The 26,424-nt window shown below is 42.0% G+C and overlaps 2 protein-coding genes across 2 annotated transcripts; both read left to right on the top strand.

Moving 5' to 3' along the window:
- Positions 1-5,897: 5,897 nt before the first annotated feature.
- hoxd4a (homeobox D4a) lies at positions 5,898-9,230 on the top strand. The gene is made up of 2 exons (XM_088314886.1): positions 5,898-7,463; positions 7,717-9,230. Exons 1-2 carry the CDS (start codon positions 7,058-7,060, stop codon positions 8,013-8,015), a joined length of 705 nt encoding a protein of 234 aa, XP_088171012.1. The 5' UTR covers positions 5,898-7,057; the 3' UTR covers positions 8,016-9,230.
- A 2,631-nt stretch (positions 9,231-11,861) lies between these two features.
- On the top strand, positions 11,862-17,154 carry hoxd3a (homeobox D3a). The gene is made up of 4 exons (XM_088314884.1): positions 11,862-12,155; positions 13,395-13,454; positions 14,810-15,435; positions 16,320-17,154. Exons 3-4 carry the CDS (start codon positions 14,931-14,933, stop codon positions 17,060-17,062), a joined length of 1,248 nt encoding a protein of 415 aa, XP_088171010.1. The 5' UTR covers positions 11,862-12,155; positions 13,395-13,454; positions 14,810-14,930; the 3' UTR covers positions 17,063-17,154.
- The last annotated feature ends 9,270 nt before the right edge of the window (positions 17,155-26,424 follow it).

Raw genomic sequence — 26,424 nt, forward strand, 5'->3', positions numbered from 1 at the left:
AGATATTGCGAGGGTAAGTCAAAATGTATCCAATTACGATATAATGAAGATGATATATGATTATCTATTCTGTTATTTTAAACATTTTTGTCGTCTACTTCGACCTCATGTTTTTTTTTAATTTTAGAGGACAAACAAACACACGCACACACCCACACACCCCCCCACACACACGCACACACACTAAAGCGCGGGCGCACACACACGAGCGCACAAAACAGGCCCGCAGTGCGAAAAAAAAAATGCAGCTATAGATAGCCTACAAGACAAGAATAATAATGCACAAAAGCAAAGATTAATAATCTTTTAGACATGAATTAAAAATAATTTTAATTATGTAAACTCCAGATGGGGGATTTTGCTGAGTTATAAAGCAAAAACCTGAAGAGGGAAAATACAATTTTGACAGACTTTTTGCAATATTTTGCAGAATTAATAAAATACATTTAAAGACACATTGCATGTATTTATTATTAGCCTAATAGCACAATGGCTTAAGTCGTTTTTAATTTACTGTCACGATATAAACAAAAATATATCTGTGTTCTGGACTGGACTTATTTGTTGATTTTTGTGTAGAATAATATTAATTAAATCGTTTATAACGGGCCAAGGTAAATACCCTTATTAAAAAAAATCTTGTTTAACCTCAAAATGCATGGCTTTATCTACCTCCACGTGGTTAGTGGCAACATTTTAGATTGTAGGCAGCAAAGAGGCGAAAAGGAGCTCGCCTGGGGGCCCCTCGCCTTTATGCGCCAAAAAATAGGAAGAGTTACTGCAGTGGAAATTCCTTTTTTTGTGAGAGGACAATTTACAGCTTGGCACTAGACGCTTTTATGAGCTTCCATGGCCTGTCATTGGATGCCACTGGTCATGTGGACGAGGCAGCAAACGTCTTCATGGCTCTTTTGCTCATTTCCCATGCAGGCAGGGCAGGCGGACCCCCACCCAGCTCCCCTTCACCACCCCCACCCACTCCCATCCCACGTCCCCCTCCTCTCTCCATCACCTCATTCTGCGTCTATATGCTCTCCAAAGCGTTACGATGTCAAAATTGCCAGTCGTCTGCTCGCTTCATCGGGGTCAACTTCAGATCCGACAGAGCCCAACGAAAATGAGACAACGTCGACGCTTGAACATGGACTACCCGCCATCCATTTGTAAGTTGTTGTGCATGTGTCTGTTTGGGAGATCTGACAGCTTCCTGTTGCGTATGCCAAGCAGAAAAGTGCATGGCAGTTCGTTTGCACTGCGCAGGAGTTCATCATAATCCGAATTTTTGGTCGTCATTTTGCGTTTTCAAATAAACGAGGGACGATTTCGTTTGCGCATGAAATACAGTTTAGCAATCGATTGCTTCTGTCTGAAATGTTTATTATTCAGGGCAAGTCATTTGTCCTGTCAATGCAAATGTTATCATTTAAAAATATGTATGTGTGTGAGTGTGGAGTGTTAAAACGTGACAAAGCGGAGCACTTTTGCAAACATACTCTTGCTAATTCTGTCAAATGGACACCCAAACAGCCCCACTGGCTTGATAATGCAAGCCTTGTCTTTTCTTTTCCTTTCCTTTTTTGGGGAAGACGTGAACGTTATCCGCGCTGCTTTTCAGCTGCTGGAGATGGGGCCGAGTGAACAAAGACAGTATTTCAGTGTGGCCTGACAGGCAGCTGCGAAAGTATTTACAGCCTCTCTGCAATGCGGCAAAATGGAGGCAGCACAACACAGACAGCAGCAGTAGAGTTGCCTGGAAACACACACGGTCACGTCATCTGCACTTCTATATTTTGCTTCGAGATTCTTATTGCTCTTTCATTAAGTTCATAGGCAACACAAACGCCTTGCAGATTGCAATTTGCTCGTATTAAATGCAGACATTTTGTATCATAGTTTGACAGTCACACAATATTTACAGTGTAATAAGTAATATTTTTTTTAATTATATCTATTACACGCCTTTGGTTTAATGCGAACGTATAGGCATTTGTCTCACAAAGGCCCGTAAAGGTTTCAGATATGTAGCAAATCGACGCCCCAAGTCAAGGCACTGCAAAGAGAATCAAAGATACCACTATCGTAAAACTAAACGAAATTAATTTCAAGTTAACGTACATTTTGAACAGGTGCCTCCTTTAACATGCTTCTCGCATCATTACAGTGTACAAACATGTGAATACGGGGAGAGAGAGGTGAAAAAAGGGCCGGGGGGGTGCAATACACAAGCAACCAGCAGGAGGCGGTGTTGCCCAACACTCAGCCTCTTGATGTCAATAGAGCTGTGCTCTGGTTGGCTGAGAAGAACTGTCACGTGACTACTTTTGCTTGTTTTCACAAAGGAGTTTTGAGGCAGATACTGATGTTGCAAATGTTGCATTGGTGTGCATGATTTTAGTTTTAAAATTGCTTAGAGATAAATTGTTTGAGATTTATTTATTCAGTAATGTGGATGAACAGAAAGAGGATGTTTATGTTAGGTGAGGTGCAGAAAACATCTGCATTATCGACATCATGACATTCCTCACAAGAGGAGGAGGATTCACTGCATGTTTGAATGACGTCACGATTTGGGGGCGGAACTAACATGACATCCCCAACCACTGTGTGATGTCCCATTGTTCCAATTTCACTTAAATGGTCCAAAATACTAATTGATGAACACAAACAAGCAATATGCGAGCATCTATCCATGCCAGCGACGTATAGTGACAGGCAGAAAAGTTTATCTAATTTATATATTTATCTGAATTTTTGTTGTATTGCACTGGAGAGGGGAGCTCTCTAATCTCGTTGCACACTTGAGTACAATGACAATAAAGGGATTTCTGATTCTGATTATGATTCTGATTCTAAATGTTCTTCCAAAACATATTTGGATCACGATCCTCACTACTAATACTACTACCACTTGTACTCATCCTAGGAATACTAATAGTAATTAGAATTGCTATTGCCACTAATAAATAAAATATGAATGAATATAAATTGAAAATAATAATTAACATTAATGGATATTATTAGCCTACTATTATTTTCTGGTTTGCTGAAATTAAGTGATGCATATTTGCATCCTACTACCACTCATCATCATAATTATATTACTTTATTACGATATAAAAAGAAAAAATATAAATACATTATTATTATTTTTATTATTATTATTATTATTATTATAGTAAAATTTAAAAAATAAAATACATTTTAAAAAATCAGTAATAAGTAAAAGTAAAAATGAAATTTTACAATAAATAATACAAACAATGGTTATTACAATAGTACTAAATCAAATATCTATTGCGTGATGAATTTTCGGATCCTACAACAATAACAACTTCTACTAATAGTAAAAAAATGCTTAAATGAAAGTTGTCCATTTCAGTGCACGTGTTGTGTCACGACAATTGTGACCTCTCTGCTTCCTCCCGCCCTCCTTCCTTCCTTCCCTCCGTCCGTCCTTCCTTCCTTTCTTCCTGGCATGGTCAGCAGCCTCACAGCCATTACTGAGGAAGTGCAACTTTGGAGGGTAATTTATGGGCCCGCGCTCTCTCTTGAGTGGCTGCCGGGAAACACGTGACGCCATTAAAGTTTGCTTTATGGCCCGTGGCTTGACAAGACAAAATATAATTCGCATTGTGCATCGGCGAGCGGCTCCAGATGGGCCGGAGAGGAGCGCGCTCGGCCGGACGGCAGCGTGGTGCTGCTTGTCGGCCACGGAAGTGGAGGACGCGCCGGTTGGGTGGTGCTGGTGTGTGTGTGTCGCTGGCACGGCGGTAAGACGGCGTTTTATCATTTGCTGCATGGCGTGTGATGTCACGCACACACACATACATAACGCCGTTTCCTGCGTGGAAAATGGGGGCGGCTGGAGTTGGGGGGTGGCTTTGGGAGGGGTTCGCTAGATGACGTCCTACAAGACTTTCTTATCGTGATTTTATTTTTTAACATCACTATTTCAACTGTGATATAAATCCATCACGTGGCTTTGAATATGTTAGTGAAGCGTCCCTATTCACGACTTGGGTTGCATTCCCGGCGCTGTTTATCTGCTTATCTTTGGCCCATTCCTCTTCTGGTGCATGAATGTTCTGCGTTCTAACGAGAATAATCACATTATGAGATAAAAAAAATGAATAACATAAAAAATTGTCACATGTGGCCTGAAGGCCTGATGCACATCCTCGTTGTTTATAATATAAAGTAACTGAAGGAAATGTTATTTAATAACTACTATAAAAAAAAGTTTATACACACTGCTTTATTTCGAATTTAACACAATAACTTCGTTATGACATTTAACAACGTGGCGTCAAATATTCTTCCTTCTCTCCGATGTTATTTGGAGCTCTTTGAACGCAGCAGTCCCTGAATTAGTGCAGAGTGAAAAGAGGCCACGACACTTGCTTTGAGTGTTTCGCTGGGAAAAAAACGCTGACTGTATGATTCTTTTGTGCTGCATTTCGGCTTTGACCCGTCTCAAGTGCTGGCTGGCCTGCGGAAGGTGAAAGACAGGTCAGCCTGTCTCACTGACACACGTGTGCAAATACTGTTGCATCTTCTTCCTTTCTTGTCTTTCTACTTGAACGAATTTGGTACGAATTTTTAAACTAATATTTGGGGAGGTTGTATATATATATTTAAAATGTATATGTTTTTTGTTGCAAATAATTTAAGGAGCAACATGCGTGTTCACTTCAAATGGATATTTTCGAGCATTGAAGCAACATGTCGAGCAAATCGAAGTAGAAACGGTGAAAGCTATTTGATATACGCAATAATTAATCAGCAAGAGTGAAAGCTTGTGTGCAGAGCTGTGTAAGTAGCTGCCACTGAGCTGATAGTTAATGGCTAAAAAGGGAATTGGTCAACTTGTGCCTCCTTTGAGCTGTCAGAGGGCCTGAAAAAAATTATTTTTTTTTTTTTGGGCTGGGTGGGGGTTAAACTCTGGGCTGTGTAGAGATAAGCAGGATTTGGGTTATAGAGAGAATTTGTTTACACTGAAAAATAAAAGGTGCTTCAGAGGTTCTATAGAAACATTGGGGTTCTTTTTCTGGCTCCAAATTTTTTGTTCTCTCATTTTTATTTAAATATTAGGATTAAATCCAAAAAATATTGTTTGCTCGTTGTTGTTTCAATAGAACATTAAATTTATTTCCCATGTCTATCCTGGAGGAAAATGTGGCACTATCTGATAGGTTACTGCATAAAAAATGAAGTAAAACTTCAATGCTAGTGAGTTGAAATCATTATTGCATGGATTCAGATTTGGATTGATTTTTTTTGGGCACAACGTGGAGGACCTCTGCACTGAAAAAATTAAATAAAGCTTAAAACAAAACTCTAAAGCTAACTTTGAAGTTACAGTGAATATTTGTGTTGTATGAAGTCAAACCTGAAAGAAACTATAAATCTTTTAAAAGGGGACCAAAATGTTGCAATTGTTAATCAAAAAGAGGATATGCAGTACATTCAGCTGTTGGTGTTTCTATTTTTTAAGATGATACTCCAACTGCAGGGAGAATAGAGCAAGCATATTTTCTCGCTTGACAGTTCTAATTGAGAGGAATGCCAAAGAGAGGCCAGAATAACTGGGTCATTATCAACAGGCAAATGGCGGAAATTGCAGGAAAACACACACTCACACACACACACACACACACACACACGTACACATCCTCGGAAGGAAGTCTTTGGGGGGAAAAAAGTTTCCACATGAAGGTTTGCATGACTTGTCTCTTGTAAGCTCAACTTTGTTCGTTTTGTGTTGGTGGTCTGCAAGGCCTGCCGTCGTCTATATATACCCTGTAGAACCGAATTTGTGTGATGCAAGTTCAGTCACAGATTCGATTCTAGGGGAGTATATGGTCGATGAAAAGACTTCGATGTGTTGACTTCCGCGTGGATGCCATCCTGGTGGGCATGGAGGAATGAAAACCAAAAGTTGGGGTGGACTCAGAATGTCAAGGCTGCAAAGTGGAGAACATTTTAAGTTGGGTGATGAAGCTCAATGTTTTAAGTTTTGCTTTTGTGACAGTTGGCTGTCCCGCATTTCGCCCAAAAATAATTTCCGGAACGGTTGTCGGCCAAACTTAAAGATATGAGTCAAGTTGTTTTGGAGCTCGCTTTGATTGTGCTAACACTGTTGCCTTTAATGTCAATAAATTCTGATTTCAAGTTTTTCTAATGTGACAATTGGGTTTCCTGCAACTCCATCAGAACTTCATTTTCCTTGTATTGTCCTCAAACTTAAAGATCTGACTAAAAACAAGCAATCAAAATGTTTTGGAGCAAACAACTTGCTAGCTTTGTTATGCTAATTAACATCATTTGCCATAAATTTCAATCATTTAACTTTTAAAGTTGTTCCTAATGTCACAGCCCCCAAAATACAAGTTTTTTTTTATTGTTTTTTACAGTGAACTTATTTTATTTTTTTTTATATCGTGAGCACATGTCTCCCCTCCTCTTGTTTGTGCGCCTAATGAATGATTCCCAGAGGCGGCCAATTGTTTGCGAGACGTGGCAGCAGATGAAGGGATGAGATTGGTGTAACTTTTGGATGACCCCCCCCCCCCACACACACACACACACACCCCTTGACAAAGACAGTCGCCATCAATTGTCCTCCCTCTACTTGTATACCAGGGGGCTTTCTCCTTTGTCGCTTTTCAACACCACAAGCGCGTAAGAGCTCGGCGGTGGAGGCTTTACTTCTTTTTGTGTGTGTGTGTTTGTAGTCTTTTTTTTTTTAAGTATAATTCGAGGTAGAAAGTGGTTTTGTTCTCCCCGGGGGTGGACCTTTAATTTCCAGACGTGCACGCAAGCAGATGTTTGAAGGTTTATTTTTCCTCCAGGAGTCTAATTAGGGGCATATTTGGAGAGGATGAAATTGCTCTTTCCTTGTCTGTTTACCCGTGCGAGCAGCAGCGTCACCTCCATTGGCCCGCACAGTCACATGGTCCGCTAACTTTATTCAGTTGACACCAAAGTAGGAGGGCTTTATGGAGGCAGGAAAAAAGACAACTGGAGAAAAATTAGTATTTTCTACCTTCACAAATTAATGGCCATGAGTTCGTATTTGGTCAACTCCAAGTATGTGGATCCCAAATTTCCTCCCTGCGAAGAATATTCGCAGAATAACTACATACCTGAGCAGGGCTCGGACTACTTCAACCCCTCGCAGGACGCTGACTTTCAGCACCCGGCCATCTACCCACGCGCCAACTACACGGAGCAAGCGTTCGGTTGCAACCCAGTGCAGGAGTCTCCGCTTCAACCGCGGGGTCACGTCCAAGAAAGAGCTGGACAGCCGAGTCCGTACGGCGCGCAGACGGAACCGGGCGAGTCGGTCCATGTGGCCGGAGCCAGGACGTGTGGCCAGCAGGACGCCAAGAGTCCGAACGGGGTCCAAGCTAAGCAACCCGCGGTCGTTTACCCCTGGATGAAAAAAGTGCACGTCACTACGGGTAAGATCGCCTTTTTCTTTGGAAAGCAAGCGGTGTGATGTTTATGGGAGCGTTTGAAAGGCCTTGCCAATTACACGAGTCGTAAATTTGATAGCTGGGGGGAAACAGGCCGCGAAACAGGTAGAGCCTAAAACGCTCTAGGGGTGCATGCTATTGCGGTTTTTTTTGTGCGAAAAAAAACCCCAAATTGATTCCACTTTTTTTTACTTCCTAAAATAATAAACCAATTTTTTTTCTCAAATATTCCTTGCAGTGAATCCGGATTACACAGGTTCCGAACCCAAACGCTCGAGGACGGCTTACACGCGCCAGCAAGTTCTGGAACTGGAAAAGGAGTTCCACTTTAACCGCTACTTGACCAGAAGGCGCCGGATCGAGATCGCACACACACTTTGTTTATCCGAGAGGCAGATCAAAATTTGGTTCCAGAACAGGAGGATGAAGTGGAAGAAGGACCACAAACTGCCCAACACCAAAGGCAGGTCGGTGCCGCCGACCCACGGCCACCTGCAAAGCCTCCACAAGGACAGCACTGACATCACGTCCTTATAAACCAGAACAAATTCACTTGCATCTGACTTTTTCTGCATGGACTGAAAACGTTTTTTTTTTACTCTTTTATTCTTATTTAACAAGAAAAATCAGTGTTGGCCTGAGACGTGAACAAAATAAATCAATCAGTATTTTTACCGAAGGGGTTCGACACACTCCGTGGCGCCACAAATTCAAGAAAATATTTTTATTTTTTTGTTTGAAGGGCCTATGTGGATTTAAAAGTGGCATCTCTCGTGGATTCACGCTGGCTTCAAGTCTTAAGTAGCTTTTTTTAGCACAGGGAGGCCATTCGTTCAAGATTACAAACACGAAAAAAAAGCTCCTCTCAACAACGCACAATTTACTTGAAGGAAAATCGCAAGCAGGAAAACAATTCTCATTTGATATATTTCGCTCTTCTTCGTTGCTTGTTTGTTTTAACTTATTTTGTACTATAAAAGCTTTTTTTAAAAGGACATTCCTTGCATACGAATAGCCATTATTATGCTTCTTTGTTAATATTTTTTCCACTCTGCCATGCCAATTTCTAAAAAAAAATCTCCCCGCATGGCATCGAGTTGGTTTGAAATACTACGAATGTTTAGGAGAATGTTGAATTTTATTTATTTGTTTTAAAAAAAACGAGTGTACATTTTCGAATCGCGCACACACACACGATTAAATGAATGCTATTCCTTCTGCAATCTTTTAAAAATTACACATTTGTGCATGGCTTTATGTCGTCTTAGTTTAACGTGAGAATGTATTTTGTCTTTAGTTACACAAAGGGGTGGGTGGTGTCATGCCAGGTAAAAAAAAAAAAAAAAAAGACGGATTTTTTTTTTCCAGTTTTGTTTTAAACCCGTCATTGTCTGAAGACAAGAGAAGGCCCAGAAGCTTTCCCAGCTCGTGGAGGTCTTGCCGGGGAGGTATTTGAGACGAAGGTCGTTGGCAGGTTCATCCAGGGGACACGCTCAAGCCGCGAGGGATGACCCCGACACCCCTGACCCGGCCGGACGAGCTGCATTTTCTCCCTTTTTCGCCCTCACAAACAACTCCGTGGAGCATTCAAAGCAAGTCGGTGCGTGATTTCTACAACGGAGTTCTTTCTACCCCCCCAGAAAAAAAGAAGAAAAAAAAGACGCAGCATCTGATGTTCCGATAGAGGCGTCATTGTCAATATGCAATGTCTTTTACTGGTTTTATTTTTGTACATGCTTTCTACCTTGTATTTGTGCATCGGGATGTCAGAAGTATATTGGAAACAAATAAAGATTTCTACTGATTATGCATTTAAATGATCGCAGAAAGAAAAGTGTCTTATTTCTGCCAAGCAAAATTTGTAAAAAAAAAAAAAAAAAAAATACAAAAAAAGAACGACGGGAAGTTTAAAAAAACGCGCTTAAAAACAACAGTATTTAGGATTTTTTGGGTTAGATTTTGTATATTTTGACGCCTGAGGTGCAACATGCGGGCGCTATTGGAAAACATCGGCCAAATGTTTGCCTTTTGGCGACTCTCTTTTCAAGCATTTTCACTAACGTTGACGAAGATATTCCACAAAAAACGAATACACAAAACGTAATTTCCGCAATTTGACACAATATGGAGCAATTTTCTCTCTCATGCTTGAACTCGAACCTTTCTTCCTAATTTCTCTCCTGTCTTCTTTTTTTTGCTTCATTCCAAAATACAAACGCAGTGTTGTAAAGTAATGAGCATAAAAAAACACATTTGTAAAAAGTGGCAGCAAAGATCAAAATTGCCTCATGCATGACACGGAAATCTTTAGCTTGAAGTTAAATAGCAATTAAAGTAAATTTGATTTGGCTTGACTGGAGTGAAGCTTGCTTTGCCAAAATCAGTCACAGTGCCAACAAAAACAGCTTGCATGTTTATAGGCTAAAAACGGTGATTTAAGGTGAAACAACTTGAAAATCAAAATTATTTACATTAATGGCAACAATGTTAGTGAACACAACAAAACAACTTGCTGAGTTTCTTGGTAATGCCGGAAAGCCACATTAGCACATGGCTCAACTTAAAAATGTATCAAAGTTTGTTGCCCTGAATTGAGTGGATATTTTAATTTTACTTTTTTTTAACTGTGTAAACCACCATTTTCAATTAAACGTATGTAAAAACACATTTTAAACTGAATGACGTCACTTTTATTCGGCGTACAGTGCAAAAAGACAGATTTACAGTAAAAGAAAAATAAAAAAATAAAAAATAAAATGCCTGAGAAAAAGCTGAAATATCAATTGCACTGCTGTCTGTGCTTTTGTGCAAACGTTTCTTTTAACATATCGTCTTGAAATGCATCAGATTTCAATTTCAAATAGCATCGACGGGGAAAAATCTCACACCATGTTGGAGCTCATATCAACATCACAGGAAAGGCCTCGAACAAGACATGTGGAATCCCCCCCCCCCCGCCCACACACACACACACCCACACACCCCCACACACACAATCCACGCTCTCCTGTATTTGACTTCAAATCAAATCAAAGTGTTGTCCTTGAACGCATCGGATGGATGCAAAACGACCCCCTCCCATTAGTATTCGCATATGATTGTAGAGGAAAAGTGTGTGATTGGACTACACATGTTGGGGTGAGCATCGGCGCTGACCTACATGTGCGAGCACCAATAAATGGCAGCCATAGGCGCCGTGCCACTTCCAATGACAGCCGCATGCGCCAAGGCTGCTACCCCGCTGCTGCTTCTCCCCATCCGGCCATATTTGACTCTCCTCTCCTCTCCTCTCCTCTCCTCTCCCTCCGCCTTTCTTGCCTCTTGACAACAACAGCGCGTCGTCTTTTTGGGGGGGGCATTCGAAGAAAAATCCACACCGACAGCATCTCGCTGGAAGCTTGCGTCCACCCCCCCCTCTCCAACAGTCTCCCGCCCGCCACACTCTTGTCGCCGATCACGTGACCGGCCCGATAATTAATGCAGCTCTCCGTTGCCCCCCTCGAAGCTCGGCGTCGTCATTAATCGCGAGGATTCTATCTCGACTTGAAAAACTGAAAAGATCTTCCGTAGGAGAGGGGGGTGGGGGGCAATAATACCTTCTAAGCAGCACAGCAGCGTCAGGAGCGACACATCCGAACCGATGGATGCTCGGGTAGGTCCGATTATTTACTGCATCTTGCCTGGTCACTTATTTTGGGATTTTTGGTTGTTGTGCATGCTCAGTGTGGATGGCCAAATATTTTATTAGTCACAAATTCAAGTACTATTTGGAAATGTGCAAAAAAAATGGAACTTTGACACTTGTGCATGGTTGTAAATCATTGCTAGTAATTCCTGAAAGGGTGTGAGGGAGGGAGAAAGAGGAGGCGGGGGGTTCGGGGAGAGAGTGAGAGGGGGTGCGCGAAAACTGTAAATCTTTCACTTTTATGACCCTGTGAACATATGCTAAATCTTTTTTCTTCACAGCAAGCACAAAAGCCTTCCAAAGCGTCCTCATCACAAATGCTCGCTCACTGGTTGTGTTTTTGAAAGACACGCTTGTTGTCTCCCTGTCAGTGCAGAGAACAATGGCCTTACCTTTCCACATGCCTCATATGTAAAATCAGTAGGGTGGCAAAAAAATGTGTACAGTGGGAAACGTGCAAATTCTGTGAATGGAGCGAATCTGAACGCAGCCCCTTTTTTTGGTCCAAATGGAACGGTGAGGTGGAGGAAGAACAAATCACGTGGACAAATATGCTCGCATCTTGCAGGGCACTGCCTTTATTTGTCATCATAAAGCTCCCCCCTCCTCCTCAAACCAAATATTCTACTGTTTAGCTCCCAAATCGACACGGGGCCTTACACTTGAATTCCTGCTATTTCACTTGCTGATTGATTGCCAGAGAATCCCCCCCCCCCCTCTCTCTTCTACTCTCCTTGCTGTGCAGAAATAAGGATACCCTATGTTGGCTTTTTATTGGTAGCTGAGTCCTCGCACTCTTTCGGGAATACTGTCTCCACCGGTGTATGGAAATGTCTGCAAAAGAGCAAGATCAGGTTTAGGACAGCATTGTGTGCACACAAAAGGCGGGCTGAAGGATTTATTCGACAAGGAAGTCGGAGAGCGAGCTAGCCATCGTTTTTTCCCCTTTCTTTTTTTTTTTTTTTTACTGTAAATGATGAATTGACGCGCAGGTAAGCAGCTGCATGGCGCAAAGCAACCTTTAAGCAGGTTAATTTGATGCACGCGTGATTTATTCCACGCGGAGGCGGAGGACGCTCGTTAAAGCGCTCGCGGATGCAGTGGATGCAGAACCTCTAAAAAGGAAGCTTCTGAATTTTTGGAAGGGGGAAAAAAAGACAAATATGATGGAGACGGAACCCGGTGCACTTTTCAGCTCATTTCCACGCGAGCCTGCGCGAAGGAAAAAGTAGAAGGCACTTTTCTTCTTTTTGACTCCCGGATCGTAAATCACATTAATTTGTTGTCTTATCGTCACGATGGCGTTCGGCGTGATTTATGTGGTTTGAGCTGCGCGGCTTTGTTAAAAAACCTCAAGTCCTGTGTTGGGATTCGTCGACAAAGGAAAATCGCTTAGATTTTCACATCGTTTTCACATTTTATGCCACTATAGCCTTTAATTAAAAAAATCCAAATTGCAATTTTATTATTATTATTTCTAAATTAAGAATATTAAATCTCAAGCGCATTTTTAAGCATAATTTAGTTTTTATGGCTACAATTTACACAAAAAGTGGCTCTACATTTCAGATTAAGAGCGGATATCCTATTTTTTAACATAAACTCGGGATTAAATTTCATTTATTCTATTTTTTTCTCCAGTTTCCCTGCAAATAATTCGCGACTCTATCGTTGAGATAATAAGTGTCTACACGGAGTCGGGTCCATTGTGTGGAGCAAACTTACCGTGGCAGCGCGTAGGCGAGGAACACTGCGCCTTGAATAGGCGAGCATGTCGACTGCTCGTCGCCCAGTGGGCCGAAGCACTCGAGCGGCCCTATATCGACCATCTATGACAAATAATTCCACACCCGAGCCGTATTTTAGCCATCCATTCCCATAATACGGTGGAATTTCTCGACGCCCGTGCGCGCGTGTGAAGTCGAGTTGGCGATTTGCGGCAATTCGGGGTTCGGCTTTAAGCTTTCAAAAACGGCTCCTCGTTGTTCATTAAACGTCAACTTAAAAGCCGCATGACCCAAAAGGTCAAGCAAAAACAGCTTATGGCTGCTAAATTTCTTCTTTGTGTTTAAAGTGCACACGCGGTACTTTTACGAGTCTTAAGGCGTTATGTGACACGTTGCTTTTTGTTTTGTTTTAGGTTTAATGGGGATTTTAAAAATATATATAAATGTTTATTATTTCACAATATGAATAGTGGTGTAGTGATAAAGTGTATTTGTGTTTTGCAGGTGGAGCTGGGAACGGTGATGAATGTTTAAAGGACGTCACACACATTTGCGCAGAATTTGGTGAGTAACACACACACAACAAACAAAGCCTTTTGTTGTTGTTTTTCCCCAACATAAAGTGAACCTTCAATGACCTAAACAGTCACGAGGCATGGAAATGTCATTATTCACCTTTTAAAATCCGAACAGCTGCAACACACAAAATATACAATCGAATAAAAAAAACATGAACGTCAAATAACCTTTCCTAGTAGTCCCATTTTTTAAAAATGCATTCTTATTATTTTTTGGGGCGCAAATCCTCTCGACTGAGAGCATCCGACTAAAATTGTGCCTCACTGCCAGCAACCGACCCGCTTTTATAAGAGCAACTCGGCACCATATGAAATTCTTTCCCTTGCCTTCCACCCACGCTTCGTTGTTTTGCACTTGTAGTCGAGTACCATGTGTGTGTGTGAGAGTGTGTGTGTGTTGTCCTTTGCGTGTACGACGCGCACATTTGCGCTCATAAATTTTGCCGCGGCCGTCCACAGTGACAGGTGCAATTGTTATGCAGCACGACGACTACTACCACCAACATACGCTACAGTCTGCTTTTGATATTTACGAGGCGACTTTAGGACGTCGATTACGACCTGGTTGGTCTGCATGTTTAAAATTAATTCTTCCAAATATTTGGCCATTTTAGTACAACGGAATATATACAGATGGTGTATTTTATTTTATTTTGGCAGGGAAATATGTGCAAGCCAAGAAAATATGTAGGAGAAAACGAGGCCAAAACAAAAGGAAAAAATATATTTAATATTGTTTCCCGCGTTTGTGATAATTTGATTATTCGTGCAAATAATCAGAACTAAGATTTTAAACAACAGCACATTCCACGCTAAAATGTAAACGTCTGGCCTGTTTCAACTTTATTATTATGTTTGATTATGCAAGGTGCGTCGAGACAATAAAAATTATCATATGCTATATACAATTGTGCCAACCACGCCCACCCCGACGATATATAACCCCCCCCCCCTCACACACACACACAGCAGACACACACTCCATTTATTAATATTAACAGTCATACCACATCTTATTTTGGAGCATGTGCGTGTGAGCGTCTCCCCATCTTGAACAATGCACGACGCGCTTTGTCAGAGCTTGTGATTAGTGAAAAGGCCATTGTGTGTTGCTGTGTCAAATGCTGAATCAGCTTCACACCAAAGCCCTACAGAGAGCCTCTTTGAGCCCAAGTTAAATTTTAACTGTTTTGTGCAGCAAAAAAAAAAAAAAAAGACCAACTGGCGCTGCAATGTGCATCACTGAAATAATCACACGGAGAGACTGGAAAGTAGTTTTTGAACCGTAAATATATGTCATTTATATGTGTATAAATATGCTTCATATTTTGGGGTGTATAGGTGACAGACTGGAGCCAAGGTGGGGGAGGCCAATCACGTGAAAAAAAATTACACAAGCACCGCCACTGATGCCATTGGAGAGACGCTTCCTGCTTGATTGTGTTTGAGTGAGCCAACAAAAATGCAGAAAGCGACATACTACGACAACTCTGGGCTCTTCGGGGGCTACTCTTACCCCAAGGCTGACTCGTACAACTACGCGCACCAGCCCTACCCTGCGGCCAACATCGACGCGGACTACCAGGGCTCCGTGTGCCCCATCCAGACCCCCGCCGTCAGGCCGCTGACCCTCAAAGAGAGTGACTTAAATGGGGACTGCATGCGCCAAAGCAGCAGCAGCGGCGGCGGCAGCAGCCAAAGCAACAATAACACCAACAGCAACAGCAGCAGTCAAGCGTCGAGTGTCGGGGAGCGGGAGCAGCAGCAGCAGCAGCAGCAGCAGCAGCAGCAGGCCGCAGCCCCGCTGCCACCCTCGCCGGGATCGACCGGCACCGCGAGCCAGAAGAAGAAGCCTCCGCCCGGGAGCAGCAACGCATCACCCGCCCTGACCAAGCAGATCTTCCCGTGGATGAAGGAGACGCGGCAGAACGCCAAACAGAAGACAAATAACAACTGCCCCGCAGCAGGTATGATGGAGATGCTTGTGCATGTTGTGCAAATGTCGAGTGGTGTCAAACGCAAGGCCCAGGGGCCAGGTAAGGCCCTCTGCAGATCGGTTATGTGGCCCATAAAATAAATTCACGTTTTTTTTTTGTTGCCATAAATTTGTGCTAAATGTTGACTCCACTTGTAATAATTTTAAAATCCTGAAAAAAATTGTTGTTACCATATTATTTTTTTCTGAATGAAAATAACTAGAGTTAATATATTTTCCTTGGCTTGTGATTTCATAATCTGACGATTTGTTGTCTATAAACACACACAGGCACAAACACACACACATTAAGGGTTATAGCACCCTAATGTGGTTCTCTGTAGAAAATAACAATTTCCATTGATTCAATATACGATCAATATTAAACTGCATCATCTTAAACTATAATTCCAGTCATTAATTTGTCTTTTTTTATTAATCAACGAATCAGAAAGATTCACTTCCATCCCTTTATTACAAATCAGGATATTGTTTCAAATTTACGGTGCAGAAAATGCACAAATATACATTGATTGCAATTCAGTAACTGGTTTTGTCCGTTTTATGCCACAAAATAGGCAAAATGTTGCTCAATGTTTTCTAAAGTAAAAGCAAGTATTTGCTCAATAGTTGATGATTAATATGATAATTGATTAGTTGCACCATCTCGCCCACCCTCGATGGTGCTTTAACGGAATCAGTATGAACCCCTAAAGAATCTATATGCACCTGCACTACAATATAGAACCTCTAAAGTACCTTTATTTTAGGGTGGATGCAAAAGAAGATGACGTGATTATACATTTTTATAGTTTCACAATCAGGACACTGTAACAAAAAAAAATTACATCCAAGTGTTATTTTTTTTTTTCGCAGGCGAGGTAAGCGACGAAAAGAGCCCGACCGGGCCGGCGTCCAAGCGGGTCCGAACCGCGTACACCAGCGCGCAGCTGGTGGAACTGGAGAAGGAGTTCCACTTCAACCGCTACCTCTGCCGCCCACGCAGAGTGGAGATGGCCAATCTGCTGAACCTGACCGAACGCCAGATCAAGATCTGGTTCCAGAACAGGAGGATGAAGTACAAAAAGGACCAAAAGTCCAAAGGGATCGCGCACTCGCCCCTGGGGCACTCCCCGGACAGAAGCCCGCCGCTCACCGGCGCCAATCACATGGGCTACACGGGCCAGCTGGGCAGCTCGCTGGCCTACGACGCGCCGTCGCCTCCGCCCTTCGCCAAGCCCCAACAGAACATGTACGGCTTGGCCGCCTACACGGCCCCGCTGGGCGGCTGCATGCCCCAGCAGAAGCGCTACCAGAACGCCGAGTACGAGCATCACAGCATGCAGAGCGGCGCCACCTTCGCCGGCGCCAACCTGCAGGGCAGCCCCGTGTACGTGGGAGGGAACTTTGTGGATTCCATGCCGGCGTCGGGGCCCGTGTTCAACCTGGGCCACCTTCCCCACCCGTCGTCCACCAGCGTGGACTACAGCTGCGCCGCCCAGATCCCGGGGAACCACCACCACGGACCCTGCGACCCCCACCCCACCTACACGGACCTCACCTCGCACCAAGCCACTCAGGGAAGGATTCAGGAAGCGCCCAAACTCACGCACTTGTAATAGAAGTGTGGATCTGTGTGAGTGTGTGTGTGTGCCAATATTACGTCGCGCTCTTTTTTATTACCTCACTATTCCAATAACTCCGAGCGAGTCATGTGCATTATTATCATCACAGTATTGATATGACTATTATTGTGTGTTTTCTTTTTTAAATAATCCTCTCGCGTTATTGAACACGTGGGGATGTCGGAGAGTTCTTGTTTTTTTTTGTCCGAAATATATAAATATATAAAGTGCAATGCGCATTTTGGACTGAATATTTGACTTGAAGTAAGGCTTGTAGAAGATGAACGTAGAAACTCATCAGTAGTGAGAAGGACTTTTAGTCCCGTTTTTTTTTTGTCTTTTTTGTCAGGATCTCATCCTCGTCATCTTATTTATTTATTCTCATGATTATTGAATAATCGTTTTTGGGCCCTCGTCTATTTATTATTTAATGATTGCACATTATTTATCGTTTTATAAGCGAGTATTTATACGTGTTTTTTTCTTTTTGTAAGATTGGACAGATCAGTGCACTTGATGGCAAAACAGGGTTATTGAAAAAAAAAAAAGTAATTGTATATCGGGGCCAAATGGGGCATTTTATAGTGTATAAGCACCACGACGTGTCCATGGTTAATCTTGTGTGGAATCTTAAACAAATCGTAGACTATCGAAGTATCAAATATTGTACACACCAGCATGTCATTTTGGTTTTTCTACCCATTGTCTCCCGTTGTTACTCATCAAATTACCAGACCCCGATGATATTGAAATGTTCTATTTTATTGTGTTGGACATTTTGTAAATAAAGTGCTCAAACTTGACTGTTTTATTTCCACGAGGCAGCGTGTCTTTTCATTGTGAATCTGAATATAATGTCCATGTCTCGTTTAGTTTGTTGCTGGCTTCCAGGAGGCCCATTGTGCGCCACTGGACTTTGCAAACAAGGAGAAGCCAATCGATAAATTAGACATCTAACGTATAAAATGCATTTCAGCGAAATATTAAAGGCCCCGGAGATTATTGACGCTTTATTGTTTTTTACGACACTGACCGTATGATTATGACTAAGAAGAGAATGAGCTCCGTCCTTATGGATCGGCAGGATCTTAAAACATATCCAATGTATTGACGAGCAGGAAAGGGAAAGTGCATGCGTGTGCGTGTTTTAATGCATATGCACGCGTGCACGAGAGAGAGTGAGAGAGAGCGAGAGAGCTAGAGAGAGAGCAGTTCATTCTTTATTGCTCCTGGAGAGCCATTTCAAAGCTCATTAATCAAAAACTCGTCGCTTTCAGACTCCTCGCTGATTCCTCCTCCTCGCCAACAAAGCATCTGCATTCCAAATCCAAGGAACACACTTCAAACCGTGCGGGCTAATCTTGAATGGGGGGGAGGCCATAAACACGCTGCGTGCACGTTGTCCCTTCAAATGTTGCTTTGAATTCATTTCCAAATTTGTCCCCGCAGGACTCAACATTTGGCCATTAAATCGAAACTATAGGCATGTTTTTGAGATTATTTAACAAGGTTTCGTGGAGTCCATTTATTAATTTGTATATATATATCCCAGTGTTATTTAAAAACAAGACGGAAAAATTCGAAGTGTTACTATACCTATATAGACATTCTGAAAGATTAAATACAAATATATTGTCTCTTAACGAATGAATTTTATTTGACAAGCGTTGAAAATTGATTTAAAAAAGGTTCATGCTACATTATTAGTCAGTATTATATGGACAGTGTGACCAGTATAACAAACCTATTTGACTGTCAGTAAAATATGATTTTTAAAACAGAATAAACATGCCACCCACACAAATAAAACCCTCTAAACATAAATCTATCTTGTGGGAAGCGAAAGAGCAGCCCTCGCGCTCATGGTGTGACCCTGATTGGAGCTGCAGTCGCGCATGCGCAGTGGCCGGACGCCGACAAGGGGTCCTCAGTGCTGCGGTGGCGTCTCAACGACCACGAGCACCCACCGCCAACGTTCGTGTTTCTCTTTCACGGTCTCAAATGATGTCAAGGTGAGATGAAACGCGACAAACATGCAATTTGAGGGTTAGACGAGCGCTCAATGGCTCAGCAGGAAGATCTCGCGATACTTCCGGCTGCATCCATCTCCATCCTCTCATGAAGAATGTTGTTTGTTTCGCTGAGTGGAATATGGACACGCCGCGGGAGTACTTAAAAAAACTACAGTCTCTCATCACTGCACTCTTGTTTTTGTTTTTTAAATATAAACGTAGGCAGTTTTTACTTTTATTTTGCTGCTCTTGGTGACGACGGGAGTCTTGCGGGCGCGATGGATCCACAACTAATTTCCAACTGAAAAGTGAAACTCTTATTTTTTTTTTCGTTTTTTTTTTTCAATCAACAGACGCGAGCCTGTTCCGTTCAAAGTGAAGTACTCTACAAGTCTTCTTTGCTTTTGGGTCTGAGGCTGCGCACGAGATGTCAAGATGGAAGCTGGAGGAAGATGGACAAAATGCTCTTTCTGATTCATTTTCTAAGGAAACTGTCCGTTGAGACATTCCCAGCTCTACCACTACAAGAAGGCAATTTCATTCTGTGAATAATCTAAGATGAATTCATTTTGTATGCTATATACTTTATGGACCTCAGTGGATTTTAATGTCGTACTATAGAGAGAATCTTATATTATGAATTATATTCCTGTTCACAATAAAAAAAAAAAACTTGAAATACTTGTGGTTTTTAATCAATACTAAAATTTGACACTGCAGTTAGGCTTATCAAAATATGCTGATGTGATGTTTTGATTTAGAAAGCATACATCAATGATGCTGTCAGACTTGGAAAATGCACACAGTAAAAAGAAACCACGACCACAGGCACTATCAGTTCAATATTCAGTGTTAATGATAAAACAAGAACTACTCTACTGGTTTAACAACTCTCATGTGGATAATATGAGGAGGTTGAGAAATATAAACAGTAAAAAAAAACACAAGGTTGTAAATAATGTATAAATTCTTATTGCATTCAATAAAGCCACTTAACAAGTGCAGCTTTTTTTACGACAAAAGTATGTTACTGTCATTTACGACCTGCTTGCAAATGTGTTGACTTTTCTGGAAGACAAAATCACAATGACAAATGTCTTGAAAAAGTTGCATTTGGGAAGACCACGTGAGAACTACGCCAGAGACACACAACGTTGTCTTAGTTTTTGTTGTTTATATTGAAAACATATTTGTAAAGATTAACCTTTTCTTGAGTATAATTTCAAACATATTTCAACAAGAGAAACAAAAAAAAATGCAAAATGTTTACGTGAATTAATGAGATGTTACTATTGTGAAAAACGACACTCATTGTACATGATTTTGGCATGTGGTTAAATGATACAAAATCATTTATATATGTTTTTTGATGCATGAAAAACAGGGAACATCTAGTCTTTAAATCAGGCGTGGGCAAACTACGGCCCGGGCGCCACATGTGGCCCGCCAAACTTGAAAAAAATTAAATGAATAAACCTTGTTCATGTTTTATTTTCTAAATACTCTGGTGTGTCAAAGACATATGTTTTGTTGTTATGCTTTTGTTCATTTTTATTTAAAATTAAATGTTTGTTTTTTTTCTCCTTTGAGGTGAGGTTACCAAAACACTCCATCCATCTGCTTCTGGTCTGGCCCCTCTGTCAAATTTTAGAACCCATTGTGGCCCGCCAATCAAAATGTTTGCCCACCCCTGCTTTAAATGCTAATGTTAGCCAAAAATATCCACTCGGCATCAAGCTGTAGTTAGAGCTTGACCAGTATGTATTTCTAACATCATACAAACAATATAAAGCTTGACTGAAAATCTCAACTATTTTTTTCAGTCAAGTTTTACTCCTTGCTGCTTCAGCCATTTTACGCTAAGTAGCCTGAACAGAGACAAATGCTACCTTCATCATACATAAATTTTCTCCCCCCCACCCCCATCACATCCGGCCTCACCCCCAAGCTAAATCAAAACAAATCCGACTCGTGAGGATGGTCCTTTCGATCATCATGAGTTCAAATAATCACATTTCAAATCAAGACGCTTAAACCGTGAGCGGCTGAAGAATAACTCGCAGAGAAACCTGAAGCGAAATCCACGAACCAGAAGTGTGGGGATTTACGGCAGCTCTTACGTGTGGCTGATAGATATAATTGTAAGTGAAATAAATGACTCACTCCCGTGGCTATGATTTAGGAGGGCCTCGACCAGGACGCTCCTCTCCTCCTCCCTGGTGAGAGATAACTCGTTGATGGGAGGAAACCCGAAGTAACTCACACATTAGCCACGCCTGCGCCACAAAAGCCTCGCTCGACGTCATTGCCCGGGATGAGCGCCTGCACTCTTTTGGTGATGCTCATACCGATTTCCTTCTGTATGAAATTATGAGTGAATAAATTGCATCTTCATTTATCTTTGGAAAACCCCTCCTGTGCTCCGTGCGATACTCGGCTCTCGGCGCTTTGCTTAATGACATTAGTCTTCTGCTACACAGCAAAATTGATTGCCCGGGAAAATGAACTTGGCTTTGCTATAAATTACACCTATGGATCATAAGAAAGGTGTTATTTTGTTTAAAATAGTACCTAATATAATTAGAGCTCCAATTCATGGCAAGCTACAAGTGCTCCTATTACAGTAACAGGCTTTGGAATTTAATCTGTCTTCCGGATAAAAAATGATCCGGGGCCGTTTTCATTTGTAATCGCAGACACATTATTTCAATAAAGTAGCCTGTAACCTGACGATACGAGGGGGATTGCCCAATGAATAACAATATTCTTACGTTTCAATCGAAAAGTTTGCAATTCATCCAAGGCAGGAAGTTTTGGGAACTTTTGAAGGGAGGATCAAGATTGGAGGTCGCTTAATCGGAGTTAAAGGGGGGAAAAGACTCGAAGGCGGATCTTGACAAAGTATGGCCTGGGGGCCACATCTGGTCCGCCCACAGTCTCTGACCGGCCCTCACAGTGACCATAAAGTCCAAGTAAAATATAAAACATGTGGTGCTTTTGTTTAAAAATTATTTTGCATGCGCATGCTAGTAGAAGCGAGGTCGCGAGCAAACGGTACGGCAATCAAACAACAAATTTGTTATATTTTGCAAGATTTCCGACATCTCCGGCAACAATTTTTTTTCTGTCATGGTGGCGGCCTAATAAGACTGTACACAAATATACAGCGTTAATGTGAACCTATAACGGAACGCATTAATGGCATTTCAATGGGGAAAGATGATTTGAATGTTTTGAGCAACGTTGACACGAAATAAATGAAACTCATATCTCAAGGCCTCATTATATTACAAAAATAGGAAATTTAATATAAGGCGACACTTCTACCATCTGTATTTTTTCTCCGTGACGCTTTTGTCTTTACCGTGTAAAGCGAGAGCACAGCAGCAGCTTGCAGGGTTAAGTAATTCTGCACCGCTGAGGAAGACATTTGATTTCATTTGTAGCGTGTCTTGCAGCGGGCGGAGGTGAGTCCACCTTTGGCTGCGGGAGGAGTGAAGCGGCGCACATATCTAGTGTTTGGAGACACAAAATTGACAATGCATTCATCTTTGAATAATGTAAATGCCCCGAGAATATGGTGGCAGCAGCCCGAGAGCGTCCGCCGAGGGCGCGGGGCTGTCAGCCACCGAAGCTGCTGTGGCCCACGCCGCCGCCGCCGCCGCCGCAGCGTCATGTGGACCCCGGTTCCCCCGGAGCATCGGGGGCTGCCTCGGGCACCGCATTCCTACCGTGGCACACTGCACTCGCTCCCCACTTAATTTATTTTCTGCGACGAGAGGGTATCATTGCAGAAAAGGCTGCCAAGTGGGGATCTTATCGACTCCCTCCCTTTAAAAATGGAGCCAGTTAAAGTGCAATTTCTGAATGTGGAGCGGCCGCACAACAGGAGAACAGAGACGAGAAGTGTCATTAATGCCAAAACATATAATTAGCTATTAGCAAAGTTAAAAGGCGATAACGAGTTACGAATGCAGATAGGTATGCTGTGAAAGTCTTTCTTCTACTTCTTGGCAAATTCAAATGCTGCTGACGAACAGGTTGCATTATTGATTTCAATAAAATTAAATGCATGAAAAAAAAACTCAATACAGCTAATACCTTAGCCAATCACATTATGAAAGGGCTAAAAAAAGACTTCTGAGATCAGCGAACTCAGGTGAATTAGGGGACCCCACGTTTCAAAGCAAACATGGTGAAGTGGCATTTAGCTGTTCTGCTGCATGCAAATGGAATAAGTTTGCAATCGAAGAGAAGCTCGCCCCAAGAATAAATGCCTTTAAAATTAAAAAAAAATAAAACTGCTCCCCCCTTTCAGAAGTGTTAAAGCATTTTTAAAAATCAATTGCACGATACAATCTTTTCGTCATTTCAAGAAAGCTACTTTTCCTTCCATTTCAGACGGCATCGAATTTGACCTCTCACACGTACTGTAAAACATATTTAATAACTGTACATGCATGTGTCTTTAAGAGGCGGGGCCTGATGGGTGTTTGATGTCAGTGAACCTGCGTGAGTGTCCGGGTGAGAGCTGTGGCCAACAGCAGCTTCAGCATGGGAGGTGCTCAACAACTTAAAATTGCAACGATTGTTGCAGTCCCGTCCCACATACGAGGGTATTTCGGTAAGCACGTACACTGTGAAAAAATATCCCTGAAAAAACGCAATACAAAGGCGGAACACTATTTTAGTCTATGCATTTGCTCATCGGTAGATGAAAGGCGTTTAAGATGTTACAAACGGACGGGTGGTAAAATTTATATTTCTGGAATGGGCAATTCCGATCATTTGCCGTAGATAAACTGCAAAAAATGAAAACTGCATCCTTAGATGGATCTGCACGAAAATTGAATGGTAAAGGTTGAGCATAATCTTGCTTTCTAGTTTGTATGCAGGAATCAAAAGAGATATTGTCATAATTAATGATAATATACCGAATCTAAATTTCAGTGTGTGTGAAAAGTAATAATAATAACAATAAGTACACCATTTCCATGTATTTATTGCACATGGTGAGTTATTGTGGCGCCTAGAGACGCAAAGATGTATGATTTTAAAATGGAGGCTTCCTGGCAGGCTGACAGCGCTGCTCAGTGAGGCAAAGTGCTAGTAAATTATTTGTCTTCGGCAGTTCTGCCCTAATTCCTCTGGGAAGCACTGCTATTGTGTTTGCCAGAGAGAATAATGATAAATGGGCGAACAATCAAACTTTTTGGGATGCACTCAAGCCACCAGGCGCAATCGGAACACATTTGCGGTCCCCTGCAAGAACAGCACCAATTGTTATCCTAAGAATCCTCAGGGGCCATTTACACTTTTTTTTTTTTTTTTTTAAACTGAAAATGGTGTCACTTTGGCCCTTTCCATGCATGAACTGTCGTTTCTGTTTTTTTTATGATAATGCAAATAGAGGATATGCATATGTGGATTAAGTGTTCCGTGTTGCCATGTGTGAGTATGGCATGACGAAAACAACATTGGTGGATTTGTGACGTGATTTAAAAAAAAATAAAAATTCAGAGCTACGATATGTTGCAAATGAGAAATGCGATATGCGATATAGCAGGGGAATACTATATTGCATTCTTTGTCATATTTGTGGATCTGTTTTCTTCGATAAGCAAAGCTGTGTAATGCACAACTTTAATAAATTAAATTTTCTATATTTGTCAATGCAGTCCATTTCCGCTGCTACTTTTCAAGCCCTCTTTTCTGACGCATAAACGTACAATCATGCTTTTGCCGACTGCTGTTGGCCCATCCACGAGCACTCGTCTCCATCTGTTCCCTCTTGGGAGTGTGACACAATGCATTTCTCTGGCCAAAAAAGCTCCTCTTTGCTGGAGCAGAGGTTTTCCTCAGCCATATTTAAAGGTTACGGTCAGAGTAAATGCCACGGCCGTTTGCTCACAGTTAATCAGGTCTGGTTTTGCAGATAAAGCAGAGGCAAAAACTTTGGCGTAATGCTCCAAAGACGTTGTCGTAGCTTCCGGGCCTTTGGTAGCGGCGGCTGCATTTCCGCAGGATGCGAGGTAAAGAGCGCGGCTGTCAGCGGGGTGTGATTTGTGGCACGGACGCCCTCGCCAACTGTGAGGCACCGAGGTGTGACCGCAGAGATGGCGAACACCTCCGGCTGCCTCAGGGCCAGCCAGTCAATTATACAATACTGTGCATGCCGAGCGATGACGTGCGCTCACTGGAGCAAGGGCAAAGAGGGAATGCATTTCTGAGTGCTTTATAGCCACAGTGGCACTTTCATCACAGTCATTTTCTTCACTTACTATTGTGGCTGGCAAAATTTGTCTAAATGTTAGCATCTGGGCAAATGCACTCCCACGCCAGCCAGATTTTTTTTAAACCAGCCAAAGAATATGAAATGTAGCTTCCCTGGACGTTATCGCATGGTGATCACGACACTGGCGCAGCTGGGGAGGGTCGTAGAAACCACCTTAAATTCATTTTGTCTCGATAAATCTAAATCTAAATCCAAACAGAAGGTGATTCTTTTGGATTATGGGCTGCAAAAAAATCTCAAGAACAAGTCAAACCAGCTGAACTGAGCTTTTGTGAGGTACACTGAAATCTCGCATATGTTTATATGTATCTCAAGTGAGCGCTCACCCAAGAGGCGTGCAAACAAGATACAAAAAGCCCAAGAAAAAAAAAATAAATAAAATCAAATCAAACCCATGCTGATGTTCCGTCATCTTGGAATGTCATGCATGTTTATGATGTGATTTAAAAGGCATAATTTCCCCCAAAATGTTCCAATTCCGATGTGTACTCCTGTATTATAGGAATATAGAACCTGGTTAAAAAAAAAAAAATTCAATAAATAAATAATTAAACAAAGCATCATAAAAGCAGTCTACCTTAGACCGGGGATATTTGGGTCATGTCAGGATCTGAACTGTTTATGAGGACCACGTGTGGAAATCTCCAAGAGGGTCCTTGTTCAAAGCAAGCCGCCACTCCTTTGTGAAACACGTTATCGTGTGCATGCAGATGTGCTTTTTGTTACTGCCTTGCACCTCATCCATTACCCCGGGCCTGCCAGGGAGATAGCGCAGAATGAATCTATTCAAAAAGGACCATGACAGAGCAGGCTGCTTCGCTGAACTTTCCATGAACTAGGCTCAACAGCAGAATCCATGCATCACACCGGAAAAAAAAAAAAAGGTAATTTCTTGTTGCTTCTCAGGCCCGCGAACTATACAGATTGCTACTATCAACACGGTCTGGCGTCCTCATGTATCAATCTGTCATTCTGATATTTTCTTTGAGCGCTGATGATTCTTCCTGTGAGAAACGGGAACCGGCAAGTTTGTGATCATCCTATCTAGC

This window comes from Idiotropiscis lumnitzeri, chromosome 14 (assembly GCF_059441095.1).
Source record: "Idiotropiscis lumnitzeri isolate Australia: NSW breed Sydney's pygmy pipehorse chromosome 14, RoL_Ilum_1.0, whole genome shotgun sequence".
Taxonomy (NCBI): Eukaryota; Metazoa; Chordata; class Actinopteri; order Syngnathiformes; family Syngnathidae; genus Idiotropiscis; species Idiotropiscis lumnitzeri.

Bases quoted from the DNA above. Each gene is read 5' to 3' on its own strand.
- hoxd4a (XM_088314886.1), top strand. From the start codon at position 7,058: ATGGCCATGAGTTCGTATTTGGTCAACTCCAAGTATGTGGATCCCAAA. The intron at 7,464-7,716 runs GTAAGATCGCCT...TATTCCTTGCAG, and splicing joins AAAAGTGCACGTCACTACGG to TGAATCCGGATTACACAGGT.
- hoxd3a (XM_088314884.1), top strand. From the start codon at position 14,931: ATGCAGAAAGCGACATACTACGACAACTCTGGGCTCTTCGGGGGCTAC. The intron at 15,436-16,319 runs GTATGATGGAGA...TTTTTTTCGCAG, and splicing joins TAACAACTGCCCCGCAGCAG to GCGAGGTAAGCGACGAAAAG.